This window comes from Rhinolophus ferrumequinum (genome assembly GCF_004115265.2).
Source record: "Rhinolophus ferrumequinum isolate MPI-CBG mRhiFer1 chromosome 15 unlocalized genomic scaffold, mRhiFer1_v1.p scaffold_54_arrow_ctg1_1, whole genome shotgun sequence".
NCBI classification, from domain to species: Eukaryota; Metazoa; Chordata; class Mammalia; order Chiroptera; family Rhinolophidae; genus Rhinolophus; species Rhinolophus ferrumequinum.
This window is the reverse complement of record NW_022680357.1, coordinates 18,066,279-18,088,793: the sequence shown is the minus strand read 5'-3', so window position 1 is coordinate 18,088,793 and position 22,515 is coordinate 18,066,279. Positions and strand designations below refer to the sequence as shown.

Genomic DNA, 22,515 nt, shown 5'->3' with positions numbered 1-22,515 from the left:
CACAATCTGGTTGGACTTAACCCCCACGAAGCCAGGGTGGCCTCACCTCCTGGTCTGAGAGGTCCCGGTTTTCACTAGAAACATCCAGTGGCCTCTCCTCCAAGGGCTGTCAGCACAAGGGCGGAGTGGCAGCTGCAGCCCGCTCAAGAGTCCCAGGGTCAGTGTCACCCCAGGGCTGCAGGGGGAAGCCATTTTTTTGCCCAGACCTAAGACCTCCTCCATCTCCTTCACGGCTGACAAGAACTAACATCTATTTGGTGCCTGCTGGGCGTCGGGCACATTCCTACCCGCTCTAGACCTATTAGCTCATTCGGTCCTCACGACGACCCAATGAGGAAGGCAGCATATTATGATCACACCCATTTTCCTGATGCGGACACTGAGGCCCAGAGGAATTACGGGAATGACCCACAATCACCAGGTGGTTGATGGTGGCACCAGATTTTGAGGCATTTGGAGATTTCTCGGGCAACAAGAATAGCACTGAAGCATGCAGGTGCCAAAACTAGCTGTGTGACCTTGAACAAGTTGATTAATCTCTCTGAGCCTCAGTTTCCCCACTGGAATATAAGCACCTATCATGAAGGACTGTTGTGGGGTTCAACTTGATGCACACTTACTGAGCACCTACTGTGTGCCAGGCCCTACGGTGGGCCTCGAAAGCGCAGTGGGAAAGGAGACAAATGTAGTTCCAAGCCCAGGCAGCTGGTGGACGGCCAGGCAGACACGGGACAGAAAGAAGTGCCACTCTGGAGGGCCCAAGGCGGGGAGCCCCTGGAGGAGATGGAAGGCCAGAAGCTGGGCCCCTAGAGGGTGCAAGGCAGACTTTTCTCCAATTGGAAAGGGTGGGGTTCGCTCCCAGACCCACCTGAGCGAGTACAGAAGGAAGTTGGGCTTCACGTGGGCTGTTGGGGATCCGTCCTGGTGGCCAATTACCCACGGAGGCTCCGTGTGGCCTGCTCCGTGTTTTCATACAGCCGGGAATGAAGAGTGGCCTTACAATTTTTAAGTCATTGAAAAGGAATCCGAAAATATTATTTTGCGACCTGGGAAAACCGTAGGAAATTCAAGTGGCAGGGTCCACAAGCGGCGTTTTCTTGGCACACAGCCGCCGCCGCGTTTCGAGACCATGTCTGGCTGCTTGTTGGCTGTGCCGGCCCATCAGCAACAGAGGTGTACAGTCCGCAAAGCCGCAAACATGGGGCTCCGGCCCTTTGTGGAAAGCCGGTGCTGATGCCTGCAGAAGTCGTCTCTGGTCTTGGGGTGCAGCGTCTGCTGAAGGAGACATGTTCCACCAGGGCTTTGGAGGTGAGGCGGTGCCCTGTGAGCCTGTGCCGACAGTGGCGTGCGGGGCACGCGACGTGTTTTCACTCCTGAAGCCCTCACAGCAGTCCTTCTGGGACCACCTTCACTGTACACATGAGAGAGCAGGGCGGGGCCGGGACAAAGGAACCACCCAAGGTGACACAACTGGTCCGTCACAGCCCAGAACTCGAATGCCCACACTTTGCCTCCAGAATCGCTTCCAGCACTGTGGTCACCACCTGTCCCTGGAGCACGTCCGTGGTGGGTGCCTGGGGTCTGGGACGCCAGGCCTGCGCTCCGCCTCCTGTGCTGTACGAAGCTGCAGGAGTCTGTTTGTCCCTCAGTGCTTATGCCGGCTGTCGTCTGTCTGCTCTCCGTCAGGTCCCGGCTCCAGGGAACTAAGAGCACAGGACCTGGGAGCCCTCCCAAATGAGCTGTGTGACGGTGGGTAAGTTCATTAACCTCTCTGAGTCTCAGTTTCCCCATTGGACTGTAAGTGCCCAGCTGGAAGGATTACTGCGAAGATTCAATTCAGTGACACACTTACTGAGCGCTTTCTGTATGCCGCATGCCCTGCGCCTTGGCAGGCCAAGCACACAGACTGTTCAGAGGGCTCCCTCACCCTCTGGCTTCCCATTGGTCTGACCCCTAGGGAGCCCCAGAAGGTGACTGGGGAAAGGAGACGAGTGAGGCTGGGTATCCATTGTGCAGCTTCCTCCCTGTGGTATCTCTGGGAGGGCTGGTGCTGGAGGGTCACCACTTGTGCCAGGCGGCCCTCTCCCTGTAGACTTCTCAGTCTCCAGGTTACAGGAGGACTGATAACAGCGCCTGCAATAATTAGTCCCTGACACCCGCCTTCCTTTGCAAAGAGACCCTTTATTAAATGCTCCTCAAATTACCTACTTAGAATATGCCTGCTCTTTCCTGCTGGGACCCCGACTGAGACACACTTCATTTCGATTAATCTCCCAGGCATGCCCGGTAGGCGCAGTACCTCCCGCCCAGTCTCATGGAAGACGCGCGCTCCAGTTCCCCAACACGGTATTTACAGGGGCGCGTCCCATCACAACTTGAGGGCAGGGATGCACCACGTCCCGCCCCGTCAGGGGGTGGAGGACGTACACCCTTTTCCACACAGATGGGGAGGTATGTATGTCAGACAATGGAAGCTAAACGCAGACGAATTCATTCGCAACATCTTTCAACAGTTTAAGATATCCCTTTTGACCCAGCAATTTGATTTTTCGCAACTTATCTCAAGGACAAAGTCGTACTCGGGTGAAAAGACGCACGCTCATGGAATCAAACCAACTGTCGATGGGCAACTGGCTAGTTAAATCGACTCACTCAATGGATATTTTTGAGCACCTACTCAGAAGGAAGCTTCAAGTATTGTCCTAGCCCCTAAGGATACAGCAGGAAACAAGCTTTATGAAGTCTTTTTCTCATGGCGCTTACACTTTAGCAACAGAATTAATTACAACATGGGCATATGGGATACAACTATGCAAAAAAAAAATTAGGAGTGCCTTGCGGATGAGCATAGAAAGATGTCCCCAATATATCATGAAGAGAAAAACAACCTGGCTACAGAATAGGAAGGAAAATAGGACCCCATTTTTATATAGTGTATTTGGAAGAAAGTATGGGAGAATACAAAATAAACTTATTAATGGCTAATTGGACCTTGATTTTCTATTTTATACCATCTGTACTGTTTGAATTTTAGTGGAATAAGCTATACCATTTTAAAGAAAGATATTTCCATTTGCAACAATGAAACCTTCCTTCCTTCCTTGCTTCCTTCCTTTTAAGGTAATATTTGCTTTGTTAATTACAAAAATATACATAAACATATTCTTTGTGTAACAATTTCAAAAATTGTAGACAAAGTGTAAGCTCTAAACCACCCGAGGTAACGGCTGCTACCGGCAGACAGTTTTACTTCCAGAGTTATTTCCACGCATTTACATACGTTTACGTGTATCGACAATATACTGCGTGCTGAGTTGGTTTTTTCCATGAATCCTATCACGAAATAAGCATCGTCTGTGCCTTGCTTTTTCAATACCCCTGTTTGAAAGCCTTTTCCCAGTCGCACCGACAGACCTACTTAGTTTCTTTTACCACCCTAAGGATTCATAGCGCGGATATACCACAGTTAACTTAGGCTGTTAGAAGACTGAGCGCATGCAGTTTGAAAATGAGCCTTAGGTCATGCGTTAATTATCTATATTTACGTAACAAATTACCCTGGAATTTAGCAGCTTCAAGCGATAAATATGTATTATCTCACAGTTTCTGTGGATCTGCGTCTCTCCCAAGGCTGCAGTGAGCGGGTCGGCCAGAACTGCGGTCTCATCTGACGGGTCAGATGCTTGGTGGCTGGGGCCTGGAGGTGCTGCTCCAGTCCCTTGCAATGTGGGTGTCTCCACAGGTGAGCTCACAGCCCAGTAGCTGTGTCCCCTCGGAGAGAGCAGGCAAGCGAAGGCACACAAAACGGAAGCCACAGTCTTCCCATCCCCTCTTCTTCGAAGGGACATCCTATCCCTTCTTTGGCAATATTCTATCCATTACAAGTGATTCACTAGAACCACCCACGTGTAACGGGAAGATTGTACAAGGGCATGAACGAGAGAAGGCAAGACGGACTGCGGGCCACCGTGGAGGTCACCTGCCATTGGAGATAATCCCCCCGGGGACAGTGGCCCTGAGGGAGAGAACAGAGGGAACGCAAGGCAGGGGCTGTTCAAAGAAACTCCGTGAATTTGACAAATAGACACCCAGCCCCTCCGCTGTGCCCGGACACGAGTCTAGGCTCTGGGGAATCAAGTGATGAACAAGACAGACCAAGTTCAAGCACTCGTGGACTTTACAGGACAGCAGAGGGAAGACAGGCCACTAGAGAATGTGGGCCCAAGAAACACGAGGGGAGCCCTGCAATCCACACGTCCATTTCACAGGTAGACTCCCCAGAGTCTGGACTGACCGGACGTGCTGAGCTCGGCCTTCTGGAGGACACCGGTGATTGAAGGATGGGGCACCGGGGGGACCTGCTGCCTTTGCCCGACGGGTAGAAAGCTGGACGGGAGCAGACGTAGGGAAGGATCATACCTCCAGTGTTGGATGTGTTGGGCTGAAGGTACCAATGGGACAACCAGGTGACATTCAGGATACAACTGGACGCCAAACTAAGAGCTCAGAAGTGACGCCTGAAGTGGAGGCGGAAAATAAGATGTCAGTGGCACGGCCACATCGTAGGGAAAGCCACCTCAAAGAATGGAGAGAGAAAAGAAGGCTGGGGGACCCTGAGGACCTGGGGCCTCTAAGGGGTGGGGAGAAGGAAAGAGAAGGGTAAAGAGAGGCAAGAAGGGGATGACGTGGATTCCGCAGGAGGAAAACGCGGAAGGAAAGGAGTGATCAGCTACGTCAAACAAGATGTCTCCCTCGGCGCCCAAAGGAGGTCACCGGCGGCAGTGTGATGAGAACAGTTTGTAAGAGGCGTGGGGAGGGGAAGAAGCAGAGAAAGTGGGTGTAAACCACCCTTGAGCACTTTCCTCCTGGCACACGTGTGCATTCTGAGGCATCACCTGGATTACAGGTGCGTCGCTGAACTCATCTGAGCGTCTGGAAGGCTGCCAGGTCTTCCTTTCTCATTCAGTCCACGGCCTTGGTTGGGGACAGTTCCATCAGGCAGGCAAGGAGCACAAGGGTACTTTCGACACGTGGGAAAAGAATACAAAGAAAAGCCGGAGTGGCACGTCCTCTGGACTGGCCTTGTGAAGTCATGTCACCTCCAGGAGACAGGAAGCTAGGTCTCCAGCTGTGTGAAGGTCGAGGTGGGAAGTCCATAGGCCAGGTCTACACAGAACCCTCTCCCAAAGCGAAAATGCCTCCCCGGAATCTTAGGAGGCGCAGGAATTCAGTGTCCAAGAAGGCAGAATCACAGCTTCTCTGATGCAAAGGCTTTGTGTACATCTCTTGGAGTTTCAATTTCTTCTCTGGGTGCCCCAGACCATTGCTTCTTTGATGATTTCCCCCTTTGGGATCAGAAAACTGCTCGAAACGGTACTGTTGGTTGGGGAATTTGAGTGGATGGACCAAGACGGTTCCTCTGGCAGCCTTTCCATAATCTTTCCGGTGGTGACTCTTTCTGAAAAAGTGTATTTCACATGATTGTTCAGATTTAGACCAACCCCTGTATGGATATGTGTGTGTGTTGAGGGAAGGGTATTTTAAGAGAATAAAGAATGCTCACAAGGATTACTTTTCAGGGTGCCAGCGTCTGTCACAATACACCGAATAATGTACCTGCTTTTGTGTGTTACTGTGTTGCAGTGGAGAGGAAATCAGCCTCCATTCCTTGCCAATTACGACAGACTGTTGTTAACCCAACAATAAACACTGAGATTCAGTGGTTGCTAACATTTTGTTATATTTGCTATGCGTGTATGAAATATAATAAAAAATAATAAGTATTTGAGCTTTGCCCAGGTTCCTGGCACGCCGCTCCTAAGACCCTTGCGTGATGCGAGTCTTTTGTCTGCTAATGAGATGACAGGTAGGGGCCCCCCACATAGGTTCAGGGTGAGGCTGGTCACTAGAAAGTCCAAGGGCTGGTTAAAGGGTGGGCACTTTCAGTCCCCCAACTTCAAGGGAGAGGTGAGGGGTCAGAGGGGTCACCAATGGCCCGTGATTTAATCCGTGCCGCCCATGTAATGAAGCCTCCATAAAAACTCTAATGAGGCTGTTCACAGAGCTCCCGAGGGGCTGGGAGGGTGCAGGAGGACGGGAGCCCTGTGGCCCCGCACCCCCACACCCACTTACCCACCCCGGCCCCGTGTGTCTCCCGTTTGGTTGTTCCTGACTTGTGTCCTTTATACAGAAACCAGTGAATGCACGGCAAGCGCTCTGCTGAGTTCTGGGAGCTGTGTGAGAGCAAATGACGGAACCCGAGGTTCGTGGGAACCCCTGAATGTCTAGCTGGTCAGGCAGAAGTACGAGTGACAACCTGGCGTTTGTGACAGGTGTCGGGGGGGGTGTAGCCCTGTGGGGTCTGGGAAGTTAGTGAAGGGTTGAGTGAAAGCCTAGCATACCCCGTTGGTGTGCCATGGTTCAGAGAATTGGCTGGATGTGCACAGGCATACCACAGCCATCGTGACACTCGTCCCCGAAATAGCTCGGCCCGTCTCCCCTAAAAATAACACATGCTCCTACGTCAGCACACACTTCGCGAAAATTAACCAGCATTTCCTAACGGCACCTAATGAATACGCCGTCCATATTCACAGGTCACCCAACGTCCCTCAAATGTCTTTTATGGCTGTGTTTATTTTCCATGTCAGGATTCAAGGTGGCGTCACCAATTGCATTTGGTTTTGATGTCTCTTTCCTCTCCTTTTGTTTTTTTCTAGAAGAGATCCCATCGCTTTCGTCCATGACATTGATGTTTGTGAAGAGGCCAGGCCACGTCGCCTGTAGATGTTCCACACTCTGGCCTGGCGTGGTGGTCTTTCCTCAGGGTGAGAGACTCGTCTTGGCCTCCTGTTCTCATCTGGAGAATGGGTGCAGTGACAGCAGCTGCCACATGAGTGTGTGGCACCCAGGAAATGCTGCCCGAATGGCGCCGTTGTCACCATCACGATCGGCATCGTTGTCCTCTTGCATTTGTCACCACCGCCATCCACAGGATGCCAGGCTGCTGACTGCACTGGCCCAGACTTTTCTGGCTCCTTCCTCACCCTTCTGGGCTATCTCCTGCCGGTCTTGCTCTGTTCCTTTGGTTCTGGGGAACCTAAGTGATTAATCCTAAGCTAGAGGAATCTCTTGGCCCCTCTGAGAACTGGAGGGGAGCGCGGCCCACCCCCTTTTGTTAGAATCACAACGTTATGACCCAAATGGTTCAGACGATCGTGAGACCGTCACTGGCGTCTAACGCCCATCCCGGGAGGAAGGCGGTGCTTCATCATGGTGGGTCTGGCGGTGACCTTGATGCCGAGGTTGCTGGTGCCGCAGTGGTAAAGGAGGGACGCCGGGAAGCAGGTTGGCTGGCGAGGACGGTGAGGAATGTGCTGCCAGAAGACTGGGCGCAGTGCCAGCTGCTAATTACGACAGCCTGGGGTGCCAGCGCTGCTGTCAGCCGTCATCCAAGGAAGTGTGGGGGCCGGTGGGGGAGTGAGGGAAGCGGGAAAGGTGAGAGGGACTGACAGGTTGGAGAAATCCACTTGTTCCCCGAGGGTCCACCCTCCCTTCAGACACAAGCTGTCTGGGAGAAAGTATGGCTGTCGCCATAGCAACAGCAGCAGCAGTTGATGCCCGATCCTCAGTGTCTGTATTAGAGGACTTGGGTCAAGCTGGTGCCAGTAGTTTTCCATCTGAATCTCATCTCTTCCGTGACAGAAGAGACCAGAGGCTGGGGATGGCATGCGGGGGGCGGGGGGGTGGTGTGGAGACGCAGACAGATATTCTCGCGGATTTCTGCAGATCACAGATTGGAGAGAAGCAGATTTTTCACATTGCTTTGGAAAGACGTAAGTCAAATATTCAAAGTGCTTCAGGATCCCCCCTCAATTACACAGGGATTGCGGAAGCTGCACTCCCAACGCACATAGCTTTCTGGAAACCTCTGCGGCGGGGGCTGTCTCTGGTCGCGGAGAACACAAGCCTGGGAGTCGGGCTGGCCTTAGCGTCTCAGCTCTGCTGCCTCCGAGCTGAGCGGCTCTGGGCCGACGGCTTCGTGTCATTTCGTCTCAAGTCTCTTGTCTGTGGAACGGGGCTGACAATGGAGCTGCCTCACAGGGTTGTGGTGAGAAGTCAACGAGCAGCTACGTGGAGACTTACGCCTGACGCCTGCCCACGTTAGAGGCACAGTAAATGGTTGCTACTGTTACTGCCACGAGTACTCCTGGTACTACAGTACTCCCGCCCACTCTTACTGGAGCACCAAGGGTACCATTGCTATCACGGCTCTTCCTGTCACTTCTGCTCCCCGTCCTCCTTCTGTCACCGTGGGGATAACACCCTTCACTGAGCAACGGTTATCAGTCACGATGACCCCTCCTCGCCCACGAACGGTACCGCAGAGCCCAGCTTTGCCCTCATCTTTGTGACGAGCTGGGATCACACACTGGAAGGACACCTCGCGGTCAGATGCCCGAGGAGACTGTGACTCGGAGGGAGACAGAGGCAGGACGCCACCAACCCCCGGGGGACCCTACAGGAGCTGTCGGGGTTCCATTAGAAGAGGCCGGACCGCTGACGTATTTCAGGATTTTCTAAACTCGTCCCTCAAGGGGCCCCTCCCTCTCTTTAAATCACTTCCCGTTTTGTTGGCCAAATAAACGGGGGGTCTAGGAACACTGCACAGCACTGTGAACATGGTGAAACCGCTACCGCTGGCCGTGGGAAAAAGGGGCTGTGAAAATAAAAACAGGGGACACAATTCAGGTCGGTGGAATTCCAGCTGATACTTTTCTCCAGCGGGAAGTTACGACTTGGGCTCATTCTGGCAGGCATCCAAGCGGCAGTGAGGACGCACGAGCCTGGTAGGAAGGGAGCTTGTGATCAGATGCGGTGAGGAACGTCACAGGGGAGTGACTTTCTCACTCTGTGGTTCAGTGAAGTCTAGTGCGCCACGTGTGTCCCACCTGAAATCGCTGATCGTAAGTGGGAACCTGGTCTCAGAGGGGAGGCAGTGGGGCCAGCCCGCAGGGACAGGTAGACTCCCAGGGGGAAGGAAGGGTGTCAGTGACAATACAGGGCACAGGGTATGAAGTATATTGGGGGGGTACAAACAGGGCCCACATCGTGGAAACTCTGCTGGGGACACTGATGAATTCAGATTTCACTCACCGAGTGAAGCGCAACCACGGAGATCTGTGAAAAGTGGAATGACAAGATAGCAGCGAGGGCTGACAACGCACTGGCATCAAAGCGTCACCACAGCTCAGGCTGGCAACGCGCCTGCTCGACAGGTGAGCCACCCGAGGTTTGACAAAGGGAAGCAGCTTGCCCAAATGTGGCAGAAATGACCCAGTGCTTCACTCCCCCACCCTGCACCCTCTGTCTGTCATTTTGCAAAGTGACTTTGCAGTTCAGCCCATTAAGAGAGGAACATGGTTTCCCACCATTCAGATCTCCCAGGACCAAAAGAAGGCCAGGAAGGGACAACGGGCCAGTTTCAGGCCCGGGCCTCAGGAGGACACACATGTCCCCGCTTGTTCTTTTGATGCCCTGCCGGAGTCACCGTGTGCTCAGGCCTGGCCGACCGTCTGCAGAGTGACGAGCCAAGAGGACAAAGTCACATTGTTCCAGCTGAGGCCCACACATGACCACCCAGCCAACACCAGCACGGCCACTTCTCCTCCGCCCCGTAGCTGACCACAGACACTCGAGGGGGCCGGGCGAGACCAGAGCGAACTGGCCCACCGTCTTGTGAACAGTAAAGCGGTGTTGTTTTAAGCCACAGAGTTTTAGAGCGGCTTTCGCCAGTAAAAGCTACTGAAAACACACGGTAACTCAACACGTAAACATCCAAGTTCCAACGGGTTCCCAGGCTGAGCTCTTGTTCCATTTCTTTCCCCCAACTTGTGCTTCTGCACACCATTTCTCGGGACCATTCAGGAGATTTCCAATTTACACGTATCGTTTCCTTCGTGAAGTGCTCGCAGCACCCCCACTAAAAGTGGGGCTCCCATCAGCTGCCGGAACCGCCCACAAATGTTCCATCGACAACCGAGCAGCATAGACGCAGGCCGGCCAGGGAAAGACCGGCCCCCACCAAGAAAACTGTCCACAAGGGGCACCTCCAGCAATTCTCTTAAGGCAGTGCTTCTCAAGCAGAAGTGATTTGGAGCCCCCGGGGGACACTTGACAGTGTCCGGAGACAGCTTTTACCATCACAATTGAGGAGTGGGGTGCAATGAGCATACAGCATATAGAGAGACCAGGGGTCCTGCTAAGCAGACACCTTACAATGCACAAGACAACAAACTATCCAAAATGTCAAGAGTGGGGCGGTTGAGAACCCCTGTGTTACAGTTTCCATAATGACATTAGACAAGGTCATTGTAAATGTGATGGAAACGCTTTGGAGCCGTGGACCTCAGCCCAGGCTATGCGTGCATTTCACCCGGGGAATTCGCTTTTTTAAAATACAAGTACCCAGGCCTGATTTCCAGAGATTCTGATACAACGGGGGTGGGCCATTTAAAGACTTCTTTCCACATGATTGCAGTGTACGGCCAGGGCCAAAAAGCTCCTTTTTCTCCTGTAGAAAAAGCAGCATGACAACGAGCCTTGCAAAGGAGACAGGGAAGTGACATTTTACAGGACTATGTCAGCCTCTTCTGGGCAGGCGTCGGGCAAGCTAAGACACCCCAGGCCTGCTCCCCAGATGTCCGAGTCTGGCTGCCACCCCCACCACGATTCCTTCTCACGCCGTGGCTTAGCTCCCCGGGTTTCTGTCTGTACTTCTGTTCCCCATCACCCGTTCTCCAAACACACACTTCTCTGACGCAGAGCGCTATCTGCTCGCAGAGTTTCACCAGACCTTCTTTTACAGAAAGCATTTCAGGATTTATTAGAGGCTTTTCTTGGAGATTGGGGATTACTGGCAGGGCACAACTGGCGGACTTTCAGATTGGGTCCAAACAGCAAAACCCAGCTTTTGGTTGAAAACAAAAGAATACGTCAAACAAAGTTTCTCGGGAAGGTTGGAAGGTATGAACAAAGACATGCCAGGTAAGGCTAAAAAAAAGAAAGTTGGGTTCGTGATATTAATAGCAGACAAAGTTGAATCCAAGGTTAAATGACGCAATCAGGACCCACGGGGGCATTTTATAATGACAAAGGCTATGGACACTCTGTAGTTGGGCCCAAACTTCAATGACATGAGAGCACAATGAAGACAGCATCCAAGTGACCAGAGAATCAACTCCCAACAGGTGCCAAGGCCTGACAGACTCACTGTATGTAGTTCACCTCTGCCAGTCCACGACAGAAAAAGAAATTAATACAAAGGTATAGAGGACGTTGTAGTTTTGTATCAAGTGCTACACACTGATAATAGAGGAGACACCTTTCCAAGGTGCCTGTGGAATTTTTATAACAATGGCCACACAGACAATCCTGACAAAATTCAAACACTAGAAACCATATGGACTGTTTTCAAATCATGATACAAGAAAACTAGAAATTAGCAACAAAACCAGAAGGAAAGAAACCTACCAACCCAACTGGGTTTAGGGAGAAGTACAGGGGGAGAGGTAGAGGGAGGGATGGACAGAAAGGGAGAGAGAGAGAAATGAAAGCAAAATTTTAAACCAATAATTCCTTAATACCTTGAATAATAAAATAAATACATATCAAAACCTATGTTCTATTTGCCAAAGCTGGGCTGCTAAGAGGAAACTACATAGCCTTAAACAAACATCGTCACAGAGAAGGCAAAAGAAGTGGATGATTTTGTGTTCAATCAGAGAAGCTAGAAAAAAGAGCAATAAACTATCCCAAGATATCAGAAGGAAGAAACTAATATAGAAATCAGTACCTCAGAGAACAAAACAAATAAAAAGGTAGAATTGGTTAATCCAAGAACTGACTCCTTGGGTGGGGCCAGTTAGAGTAAAATAGATAAACTATTGAGTGCACTCATTAATTAGAAAGGGGGGAAGCCCCCAAAACATCGCATTAGAAACAAGAAGGGAGAAATAATATAACACAGAGGAAATTCAAAGATTTAGTGCCTAGCCAAACTTTGTGCAATTACATTTGAAAATCTGGATGAAATAGATGATTTTCGAGGAGCATTTGAGATCTTGCTCCCCGGCACATGTTGTCAGTTTGGCTCAAATAAACTCTTATTAAAAAAAAGAAAAGATGACTTTTCTAGAAAAATATAAATAACTGTACCCCAAAAAATACAATGTTAGAAATCTTCGAACAGTAAGCGGGAACAAAACTCAGAATGTTATCAACCAGCTTCCCATAAAGAATCCACCAGACCCAGAGGGCTTTTTCAAGGAATTCTTTCAAATAGCCAAGAACTAGACAATTCCACTTCTGTATAAATTCTTTCTATATATATATGTCAGAGAAGAGCTGCCCGTATTTTCTGTGAAAGCCACATCAAAACCTGAAAATCATGTCACAAAAACTATATACAAGCTCATTTACAAATATCATATCTTAAATAAGATTATTACTAAAGAACATCTAACATATTTCAGGAAATGCTCAGCGTTCTGAAATCTATTAATAAGCATTGCTCACCATATATCTTGGTTATCATAAAAAGCACCATAAAATAATCTAAAATTTTTAATGTAATTAGCATAAATTCGAGAAAATATTCTCCAACATCTTTCTAAATCTCAACTGTATCTGTGGCTAAACCTCCTTCCCTTTTTTGGGGAAAAAAAAATATTTCCAAATTCTGAAATATGCACTCTATTTTCCTCGATATATCTCTCTAGAGTACTTATTATTTTATTGATCTTACCAAAGATCCTGATCAAGAGTTGATTTAACCTTTGTTTCTATTGTTCAAGTTAGTAATGTCTAAATAACTGAACTATATAGCTAGATTTTATCATCACTGGCTCCACCTGCCTGTTATTTCAGTTCATTTAGTTCTTTTTTAATGACCTCTTTTTTTAATCAGAAACTTATTCTATTTCTTTTCATTCTTTCTTAATAAAAGCATCTAAAATTATGATTTTGCCTCTGATTACTGGGGTACCCACATCTCATCAGTTTTGAATGGTAGTGTTCTTTTTGTGTTATTTTGTACAGAAACAGAAACTGAAATTGTACTTTTCCTCTTTTCCCCAGAGTAACTTATATGGGTGATTTTTAAAATTCTAAGTCTTTTGACTTTTTTCACTCACTTGATATTATTTATTTACAGTTTGTTTTCATGAGATAATTTGACTTGTACAATTTCTGCCTTTGGAATTTATTTAAGTTTTCATTTGGCCTGGCAGACTAATTTTATGTATTCTCTGCATATTTGAAAACCATACTTTTTTTTGATATGTATTTATTATCTAACATTTATTAATTCTATTACTCAAATCCTGATTTTCTTAAATTTTGTTCTGTCAGAATGAGAAGAGTTTGTTAATTAATCTCTTGCTCAATTTTAGTTTTGTCAATATTTCTTATACTTTTACAGGAATAATTACTTTTAATCACCACATTCTTTGCCTGAGACTTGTTTTAAATTTGAGGCAATAAATTCAATGGCACTTAACCAAAAAGCTCTAACTTAAAAAACTGTTGACTCCGGCTCTTTTGAGAATGCAAAAAAATCTGGGTTTTACTTAAATAGATTTTTAAACCCATGTTGAAAAGATAATACATGCTAGTCATAAAATTAAGTTAAACCTATCCTTTTATGAATTTGTCATCATAAAATTAAGTTTTTCTCTAAGTTTGATAACTAAGAAAGGCAAGGAACTGTCTTAAATTCAGAGATTGGCTTTAAGAGTTCCAAAGACTGTTTAACCTAAAATCTTAAGACAATAACGTTTCATACCGAAAATGGCATTTGCTAGTTTGTTGTAGAGAATTTTGCTGGTTTCTTCAAGTGGTAGGCTACATTTCTCATGGGAGCTTAATTTTATTTCCGGATCTAGTTATGGTGAATTCAGCCAGCACGTAAACTGTATATTCTCTTGGAGTCAGGGAAAGCTCTTGTAAGACTGTCCTCCTTACCAGTCCTGTCAGAAATAAACAGCTGTTACAGTGGAAATGCTTTAAAAGCACTCGGCAGGTTCTCAGTCTCTGGCAGTTTCTCTCATTTTTTTCTCCGCCAGTGTTTTGCTTTCTACCTTATAGGTGTTCATCAATGCTCATACCTTTCTGGGGCTTGTACTTTCAACCGTAAAATAATACTCTGTCCAAATGTTTGTGGTTGGTTATCTGTCCTCCTCCCTGTAATAGTAACGTTAATGCTGATTCCTTGATTTTTCTATTTCTGATGTAGTTTAGACCCCGCCCCCCCCCCACTTGCCCATGAACACTTTGATTCATTTTGCACTAGATTTGTCTCTTGGAAACACAATAGAGCTAGATTTCAAAACTCTAAAGAGCTGAGTTTTTTTCCATGGGGTTGGTGAAGTCCTTGTATTGCTGCTACGTTAGGTCTCGCCGTCGTCTGCAGTGAGAGCTCCCCTGTGGATTTTCCCTCCTGTCACGTGCACTGATTCACGCCACCTTCCTTGGTGTCACTGTTCTGCTTTTTATAGATTTGCTCATTTCGGTTTTATTCACAGACACAGGTCCTCTGCTTAGGTAGTTCAGAGTTTCCATCCTATGGTCTCAGAAACAAGCGGTGACCTTAGGGAAGTGGAATTTCTGTTAGGAAGTGGTTGAAAGCCCCAATTTCAGGTGCTTTTCAACAAAGTTCTAGAAGGTTCTCAGGCCTCTCCGCTGACTGGATTGCTTTCTTGGGCTGATCTAGTCACTCAGCCAACATCAGGTAGGCCGAGGGCAATTTGGGGTAAGGAGTGGTTATCAGTCCGTGTCCTGGAGGCCCTGGGGTAAACTTGACCCCTGGGGAGGCAGAAAAGCGGCACGGGGCTGTCTATTAGCCTGAAACTGGGTGTCTCTGAGACGAAGCCCAGCAAGCGAAGGGTCCCAAAAGCTTCCGTTTGTTCCCTCCTCTTCCTGAGGAAGGTTGTGTGCTTGTTCCTGTCTCCACTCCTTTGCATCCGAATGACCATTTCGCCAACATCTACACTGAAGAAACAAGGAGAGCAGAGGGGAAACGGCAGTGGCAGTGCCGTGGGACTAGGAATTCCAAGCACAACCGGTCCTGGAAAGCCTTGAGGTGAGTGGGTGGTTCCAGTCGGGACCGCGGTCCGGAGGCCTTTAATGCAATGGCACGCGGCCTGTGGCGGGGCCCCGGGATGGGAGCCAACGCCTCGGAAATCAGGCCCGATCACTGCTTGGCACACCCCGTTACGGTTCACAGAAAGGCCGCTACGGAATTTGTGCCTCTTCTCGAAGAACTCCTTTTGACATAGGCATTAAATATTATAACCACGTGGTCACAGTTCTTTAGACCCTTTAGTCTATCCTGCAGTTAATTCTAATTAATGCTTCGTTCATCTTCCCCGTGCTGTCAAGACCTCCCCTTTCTCAAGTTCTTTTTCCAATTAATTTTAATCATAGGAGTAATCCATGAAACCATTCTTCTTATTCCATCTAGCTTAGTCCAAGTGTCCCTTCTCCCTCCACCGAGGGGCAGAACTACCCACTCTAGTGCGTATCCATCGATCATTATCTGTCCTCTACCTATTATCTATCTACCCATCTGTCTATTATCTATCTATATCTATCTAGCACCATCATTTATCTATTATCCACCCATGCATCTAATCGATTTTTAAATGTGGCATTTAAAAAAAAATGAAATCACATTGTACAACTTGCTTTTCCCTCCCCACCTAACATGTCTTAGAGATCTAACCACAAACAGTTGACCCCTGACTAGCATGGGGGTCAAAGGAGCTGACCCCCACCCCATGCAGTCGAAAACTCAAATATAACTTTTAACTCCCCCAAAACTTAACGATCAATAGGCTACTGTTGACAGAAGCCTTAGCGATAGCATGAACAGTTAACACAGACTTTGTATGTTCTAAGTATTATATCCTGTACTTACAATAAAATCAGCGAGAGAAAAGCAAATGTTACTAAAATCACAAGGAACAGAAAATACATTTACAGTGTGTGTTGAAAAAAAAAAATCCGTGTGTAAATGGACCCACGCAGTTCAAAACTCTGTTGTTCAAGGGTCCGCTGTCTCTATTTTAAACTGTGGTGGAACATTCCTGAGAATGAACACACCACAGTTCCTTTGGCCACAACCCCGTGGGTGGATGGTGGCCACTGTCAACGGCGCGGCCACAAGCATCGCCTACAGGTCCTTGCACAGGTGCAGTTCCTGCAGGGAGGCGACCACGCAGTGGATTGTCTGGACAATCCGCTGTTTTACATTTCCCAGAACTACTCCCTCCAAACCAGTAGCTGTTAGCCACAGGCAGCTCCCAAGCCCCTGACACGTGGCGAATGTGCGAGGAGAACCAAAGCATGCGCTTTACTTCATTTTTACAATGTCAAAACGGAATCAGGAGGAGACGTGTTTTTCCTGTCAAATTCAATTTTACTTCAGTAGGACAGACAAATACGTATCCTCTCATCACTGCAGTGCCTAAGCTATTGTCGTTATACTGCAGGACACACATGTGCACATGTTCACATGTGCACAGTTACAGGTAGGACACGTGTGCCTGTGTCTGGGATGACATGCGAACACATCACCAGTCCGAGGGGTCTCAATGGACTGATTCAGTGTGAATGAAGTTTTCTGGGCACTGATCTAATGTTGTAGTGTGTTTACTTGAATATTTTATGCAGATGGCCTGAGTGGCATGAACCTTTCGCAAATTGCAATTGGTATTTGAATCAAAAAACATATTATTTTAATTATAATATAACTCAGTTATTTTTCTAGGTAGGAACACACTTTTAAATTGAAAATGGAAACATCTAACGGATGCAGAGTCAAAGGGAGCTGCAGAAGAGTAAAGACAAAAAGAGACTCGAAGAAGATACTTCTCAGGTTTCATGATGGATGGCCCTTGCCAGTTGCTAAGGCAAAGCAAAGCAAAAATGCTGTGTCTGTTGGGACGCAAACATTAAAAAACATAATAAAGTGGAAAACACTGAGACGTGTTCAGCAGAGACTGAGTGAGTTTGATAGGAAATGTTTTTCTCAACATCCAAAAAGGAACTGGTGTAATACACGAAGAAATGCCCCGTATCACCAGTCACCAGGGAAATGCAAGTCAAACCACAGCGCCATGCCACCCACATCCATTCGGATGGTTACTACCAAAACCAAAACCCAAAACCACAGAAAATGACAACTGCTGGTGAGGGCAAACTGGAACCCTTGTGCGCGGCGGGTGGACATGGAAAATGGTGCAGCCACTGTGAACAAACAGTATGGCGGGTCCCCGAAATAGTCAACACTGAAATGACACATGATTCAACAATTCCACCTCTCAGTATACACCCGAAAGCAGGGAATGATTATTGGCACCCCCATGTTCACAGCAGCATTTGTTCACAACAGTCAAAACCTGAAAGCAACTCAGGTGAGCGACTCAGGTGTCCGCTGATGGGTGAATGGATAAGCAAGACGTGGGCTGTACTTGTAATTCCACTTATATGAGTTTCCCAGAGTAGTCTGACTCAGAGACAGAAAGCAGACCGGTGGTTGCCAGGGGCTGGGGGGGAGGGACTGGGGAGAAAGGGTTTAATGGGGACAGAGTGTCAGTTTCGGAAGATAAACAAAAGCTCTGGGGCTGGATGGCGGCACCACAGTGAGTGCACTCAATGCCACACTACTGTGTACTTCAAAATGGTTACGAAGGGAAATTTTATGGTATGCGTATCTTACAATCCCCAAAGAACTGATGGAATTAGTTGCCTGAAATCAGAATAAAATGTTGAACAAAACCACTTGAAATTGGTTTTAGTAGGATTGGAGACTGTAGTTTTGGCCAGCTCTAAAAGGACTTGGATTCTTGGGCACACAGGCACACACACAAATTTTAACGGAAAGATGGTAAAAGAAATTAGTATTTCAGTTGTGAAACATTTTGAGCAAATTAGGAGAAAAAGACTTAAACAGTATTTTATAAAAAGTCCACAATCTTCAATTAAGCCCCCAATTACCCGTAAAAAAAAGAACTTAGCAAAGATAATTAATTCAAATTTTAAAAAAACAGCAAATGTTTTATGCCTCACAGCCATGAGACACTGCCCAAATAATACTTTGGGCATAGTTAGTCTTATAGGTCTTCCAAAATTATGAAGAAACAGGGCCAATTCATGGCTTTAGAGAAACAAACTGGGGCACAGATTTTTTGCATCTTTTACATCTGACAAGAATTTCAGTTAGATTGAAAAAAAAATAAGTCGCTTTTATGCCAGATGGTGCTCCAGGTCTGTTCAGTCAAAAATCTGGATTTACTGAAATTTCAAAACAAGAGCCTGGTGTTTCCCTTATTGCCTCATTCCACCGTATGAGACATACTGAAAATATTTGTGCTCATTTTCAGAAGCAGACTCTATGGAAAGTGTCGTGGATACGGCCGTTAAAATTGCTCTGCGTGAGTCACCGGTTTAGGGAAAGGAATGGGGAGAGGGAAGGTGGTGCTCTGTGTGTCCGCCCACGTGCAGCGGTTGAGTCACGGAAGGGCTTTCCAAGATTTACTCTACTGTCGATTCCAACACAAGGTTTCTGGAAACAAAAGGAATTCCTACCAACTGTTTAAGAATCCAAGACAAAATATGGCAGCGTGAGTTCTGCGTTCTCACCGATACCACAGTGTCTATGAATGAGATCCATCTGAAGCGCGAAAGAAAGAAAGAGCTTTCTTGGGTCACCTCGCTGGAAGGGTGCAAGAATTTACATGGAAATGGAAACGTTTCAAAAATGTAATTGAGTAGGAATGATTTTATACATTGTCTAAGGTGAATCAATGTGCAAAATACTGTAATACCAGTGTTATGTAAATTATCTGCAAAACCTACAGGAAAAATGGGAAGGCTGTTTTGTTGGCACTGATAAACTGAAAGTGACTTTTGAGTGTATCCAATGTCCCTGGACGTTCCATGTGAATAATACTGAGTTGACTGAAGAGTCAGGGAATTGACAAAACTTGGACAGTTTTGAAACAGATATGCTTTTGCTTCCAACAATTCTCCTAAGAAAGGTGAATTTGTTGTGTCAATATGGAAGTGATGAAAGGAAAATGACTCTTGGGTACTTGGGTACCCAAGATGAAACAAATGATTCTTGGGTCAGTAATTAGAAAACTTTTAAGTCTGCCTAGAACAACATGGGTGTGTGATTCTACTTTTTCTACTGTACGTATAAATACACACCAAGTATTTCCAATGAAAATTTAGCGTCCGGATTGAGAAGTGCTGTGAGCATAAAATGCACTCTGATTTCAAAGGCTTTCAACAACAAACAGGAACATACCTTATTAATAACTTTTTTTGCATCGATTACATGTTGACATGAGCAAATTTTACAAGTACCGGGTTAACTAAAATGCAATCTTAACGTTAATTTCACTTGCTTCTGCCTTTTCAAATGTGGTTACTAGGTTTTAAATCACATGTGTGCCTTGTGTTATTATTCTATAGGACAGCTCTGATCTGGAAGCCCTCCCTTCTCGTTAGCGCCACAGAGAACTACCTGCCGGGAGAACTACCCACGTGGATTAGGTTTGACAAGAAGGCAATTGAAGCCCTTGCCTCCTTGTCACCATCCCCCACGGGCGCTGAAGGAGCCAGGTCCCAGGAGGTGGCCATGAACCTGGGCAGTCAGTGGCTGACTCCTGGCACTTTGATTTGGAGTAAGTGGTGCAGAGACACGAGGATTGTTTGCAAGTCAAACAACACGGTGTCAGTGGCAGTGTGTGGACCGGACTTTTTCATCCCCCGAGCAGGGCTGCTGCTACGAAGGGGGGTGGGGAGGATGGATGTTGCAGAATCGAACAGAATGTCCACTACGGAAGTGCAGCCAGAGGAAGCTGCTGAATCAGGCCAAGAGGGGTTAGCACCTACTGTGAAAGGGTAGGTGAGCCTCCAAACGGGGCATAAACAGAAAGGGTGGGAGCCAGGAAGATGGAAAGGAGGTGGGGTGTGGCAACGGCGCGAGCTGGAACCAAGGAGGAAAGTGGACAGGCGTGGTAGCTGAGAAGGACCACGTGAAGATTTAGGAAGGACGCAGGTAAGGAATCCACACCTGTCCTAATTAGCAACTCTGCTGGGAAAACCATCTTCTGAGTTGTGGACCGAATACCTGGGTTAATTTGAGAAGGACTCTCTGGCACCATCAATGTCATGGCAACCGTGAAGACTCTGGTGGGGATTCCTGCTGACCAAAGGAACCACAGGCACAGCCTCCTCCTTCCTTCCCTCCTCTGCACGGGGGAGGGAGGTAGAGCGAGAAGGAGGGCCCGCTTCCTGTCCCCGCATTCTACTTTCCCTAGGGACCAGGGCACGTGGTTCCCGCCCACAGTGTTCTTAATCCAGAGAGATTTAAAGGTTCGGGAGGGCAGTCCCTCCGCTGGCATCCCTTGATTAAGGGCTCCGCTCATCACGGGGCTTCTGTAACCAAGCCTCACTTCACGGCCTGCTCTGAGGGCATCTCCTTCTCCGGTCCTGGGCCCGAGTCCCTGGTTCACGCATTGCTGGGGGTGTCACGTGTCCCTCCCCACCGCTGGGAAAGCTCCTGGACTCTCGGCTCAGTGACCACGACCCTGCTCTCCGACCCCGGCCGATGCTCACCCCTGCCCGACGCCCCTGGATCTCAGAGGCTGCGAGATTGTCTATGGCTTGCCCCCACGCCTCTGTGCTGGAATACACAGAGCTGCTTGGTCTGTCGGAGTCCGACGACGCGCTTAGCCTGACAATTCCTTAGACACTGTCCCCTCTACAGACCTGAACGTCGTCACCTGGACTTTGCCTCGAGCCTTTCCCCAGGCTGCTTCCCGCGCTGCAGGTTCTCCCCTCCCCAGGGTCTGGTCCTTCCAGGAGCCATCAGACCACAGCCACCGACTCAGCGAGAGAACCTCTGCGATGACCGACCCTCCCATGACCTCCGCTTCCTCTGCATAGAGAAATTTCCCTCCAAGGGACCGTGAAACGCAGCCTATCAATACACTTCTTTCTGGCTTTTATTCTGACTAATACCATTTCAATTTAGCAATCCCCCCAGCCCTGCTTTTTCTTCTGTGCTTTTTCCCAAGAGACTAGTTTCTCTGGACACCTTCTCCTGAAGGAGTTCCATGAGTGCCAAGGGTACTTGTTTGTTTGGTTCACGTGATGTCTTCCAAGAGCCCACCAAAGTGCCTGACACATAGTAGGTGCTCCATAAATAATCACTGAATACTGAAAAAGAAACGGCTCAGACTCCTCAAAGGACAGAGCACATCAGCAGTGACCAGGCCCACGTTTACGTAAAACGCACAGGATAACGCACAGCAGCAGAGTCTTTGCTTTACCAACACCGGCCTTAGAGCCATCCCTCAGTAGAAACAGCACGTGGGTACATATGAAAGCAGGAGCCCTCTTTTCCTCCCCATCTCGAGGTGGATTTCATTTTTCGTTTGCCTCTTCTTCCACTATCACTGCTGACCAACGTCACCAGCCAGTGACCCGGGTGATGTCACACTGGCCCGCAGACCCCACCGGCCAGGCTTTCTCAGTAGTGCCCTCACCCATCTCTACAAAAGCCCCCCAGCTGATCTCCCTGGCCCCTCTCCCCGACCCCCACTCGTCCTCTGCAAGAGGCCACTGATTTTCCTAACACTGTGAATTGCACTGCACAAGGCTCAGGGCTCAGAAAAGCCAAACAGTGACTCACCACCACGCTGTCCAAAGATGGACATGACCCAGCCAGAGACGGCTCCACCTTGAGGAAGTGACAGCTGCCGTGGGCAGGGCACTTGGTCTCTGTCTTGGGATCATGAGGGTTAAGTTTCACACCTCACCTTCTTCCTCAGACCCAGCTTGGATTTTGTCCCTAAGTCACGTAATTGTCAGAGCTGTGAGCTGACGCTTCCTGGCAGCTCCGGGGTGATCAGACTGACCCGTGGCACCCAGGTGAGTAACGGTACCTGTTCCATTCCGAGGGCCGCGGAATGTCTTGCGCGCTGGGACACCTGGCTTCCAGGTCCGGTTCTGCCACAAGCTGCATGACTGCAGGCAAATCACATGACGTCTCTGGGCCTCGGCTTTCACACCTGAGAATGAAGGGGTGCGTTACGTTGGTCATTCTCCACGTGTAATTTCTTTCCCTCCCGAAGCCAGCCAGCGGCGTGTTTGCCTACGGGACACACACCCACACGTAACTGCTGCTGCTCACTCATTTCACCCCTTTCTGTCCCATTCCTGAAAGCGAATCAGAACGCAAGGGAATGACAGAGAACATTCAAGCATGCTTTCCTTCATACTGGAGAGAACTTATAATCTGCAACCTTGGTATTCTGACCCCACTGGTTATACTCACTGAGGACTGAATCACCCGCTTTCGGAACAAAGAGAGAGAGGGAGAGAGAGAGTCTAAGGGAGAAAAACCCATCACTTAAATGGTGAGGAATGAGCCTGAGGCGG

At 48.2% G+C, this 22,515-nt stretch overlaps 1 protein-coding gene across 5 annotated transcripts in view; it reads right to left on the bottom strand.

Moving 5' to 3' along the window:
• Positions 1-22,515, bottom strand: part of TNRC6A (trinucleotide repeat containing adaptor 6A) — a 138,243-nt gene that overhangs the window by 96,011 nt on the left and 19,717 nt on the right. For 4 of the 5 annotated variants that reach the window (XM_033101900.1, XM_033101903.1, XM_033101904.1 and 1 more), the window contains exon 2: positions 22,020-22,145. In XM_033101900.1, the coding sequence (XP_032957791.1) occupies positions 22,020-22,099 (80 nt within the window). In that variant the 5' untranslated portion in view covers positions 22,100-22,145. Of the gene's footprint in view, positions 1-22,019; positions 22,146-22,515 lie in introns of those variants that run through there. The other variant, XM_033101902.1, reaches the window with a different exon arrangement.